Source organism: Fragaria vesca, linkage group LG4 (assembly GCF_000184155.1).
Source record: "Fragaria vesca subsp. vesca linkage group LG4, FraVesHawaii_1.0, whole genome shotgun sequence".
Classification (NCBI taxonomy): Eukaryota; Viridiplantae; Streptophyta; class Magnoliopsida; order Rosales; family Rosaceae; genus Fragaria; species Fragaria vesca.
Window position 1 is genome coordinate 6211840 of NC_020494.1, and position 1374 is coordinate 6213213.

General features: G+C 39.4%; 1 protein-coding gene across 1 annotated transcript in view; it reads right to left on the reverse strand.

The window, feature by feature from the left end:
• LOC101311565 (acylamino-acid-releasing enzyme-like) overlaps window positions 1-1374 on the reverse strand; it is a 9185-nt gene that overhangs the window by 6640 nt on the left and 1171 nt on the right. The window contains exon 2 of the mRNA XM_004297942.1: window positions 1051-1080. Within this exon, the coding sequence (XP_004297990.1) occupies window positions 1051-1080 (30 nt within the window). The remainder of the gene's footprint in view (window positions 1-1050; window positions 1081-1374) is intronic.

Below are 1374 nucleotides of genomic sequence, written 5' to 3' on the forward strand. Positions count from 1 at the left end.
ACAACCTTGTGATCATTTGTTTTGCATGCTAAGGCTTCTACCCACTTAGACACATAATCAACTGCAACAAGGATGTACAAGTTTCCAAAAGAATTAGGAAATGGTCCCATAAAATCAATACCCCAAACATCAAAGAGTTCAACGATAAGAATTGGGTTCAAGGGCATCATGTTTCTCCTAGAAAGGCTTCCTAACTTTTGACATCGCTCACAGGCTTTGCAATACTCATGTGTATCGCGGAAAAGAGAAGGCCAGTAGAATCCACATTGTAAGATTTTGGCAGCAGTCTTTTTGGAACTAAAATAACCACCACATGCATGATCATGACAAAAGGAGATGATATTGGTTTGGTCACTATCAGGAACACATCTCCTAATTATTTGATCGGGACAATACTTAAACAAGTAAGGATCATCCCAAAAAAAGTATTTTACCAAGGCTAAGAATCTTGACTTATCTTGTTTGCTCCAATGAGATGGCATCTCACCAGTTACAAGATAATTCACGATATCGGCATACCATGGCAAATGAGACACATGCATCAATTGTTCATCAGGGAAAGACTCGATGATCGGAAAAGGATCCTCAATAGACTCAACAATCAATCTAGACAAATGGTCAGCAACAACATTTTCTGAACCTTTTTTATCTTTGATCTCAATATCAAACTCTTGTAGCAACAAAATCCAACGGATAAGACGAGGTTTAGCATCCTTCTTAGACAAAAGATACTTCAATGCAGCATGATCCGAATAGACAATGACCTTAGATCCTAAGAGATAAGACCTAAACTTGTCTAGCGCAAATACAACCGCCAGTAACTCCTTTTCAGTGGTGGAGTAATTGAGTTGTGCATCAGTGAGAGTCTTACTAGAGTAATAAATGACATGAGGAAGTTTATGAATCCGTTGTCCTAAGACAGCACCTATGGCATAATCAAATGCATCACACATGATTTCGAAAGGGACACTCCAGTTGGGAGGTCGAATGATGGGTGCAGAAGTCAAAAGTGACTTAAGCTTTTCAAAAGCATGGAGACATTCATCAGTGAAGACAAATGGAGCGTCTTTGGCAAGTAAACTGCACAAAGGACGTGAGATTTTACTGAAGTCTTTGATGAACCTACGGTAAAAACCTGCATGACCTAAGAATGACCGAATTTCCTTAACGGTCCGTGGGGGTGGAAGATTGGAAATCAAATCGACTTTGGCCTTGTCAACCTCTATGCCACTGGAGGAAATCACGTGTCCTAAAACAATTCCCTTTTTGACCATAAAATGACATTTCTCCCAATTCAAAACAAGATTTTTCTCCTTACAACGCATCAAGACAAGGGAAAGATGGTGTAAACACTCATCAAATGACGATCCAAAC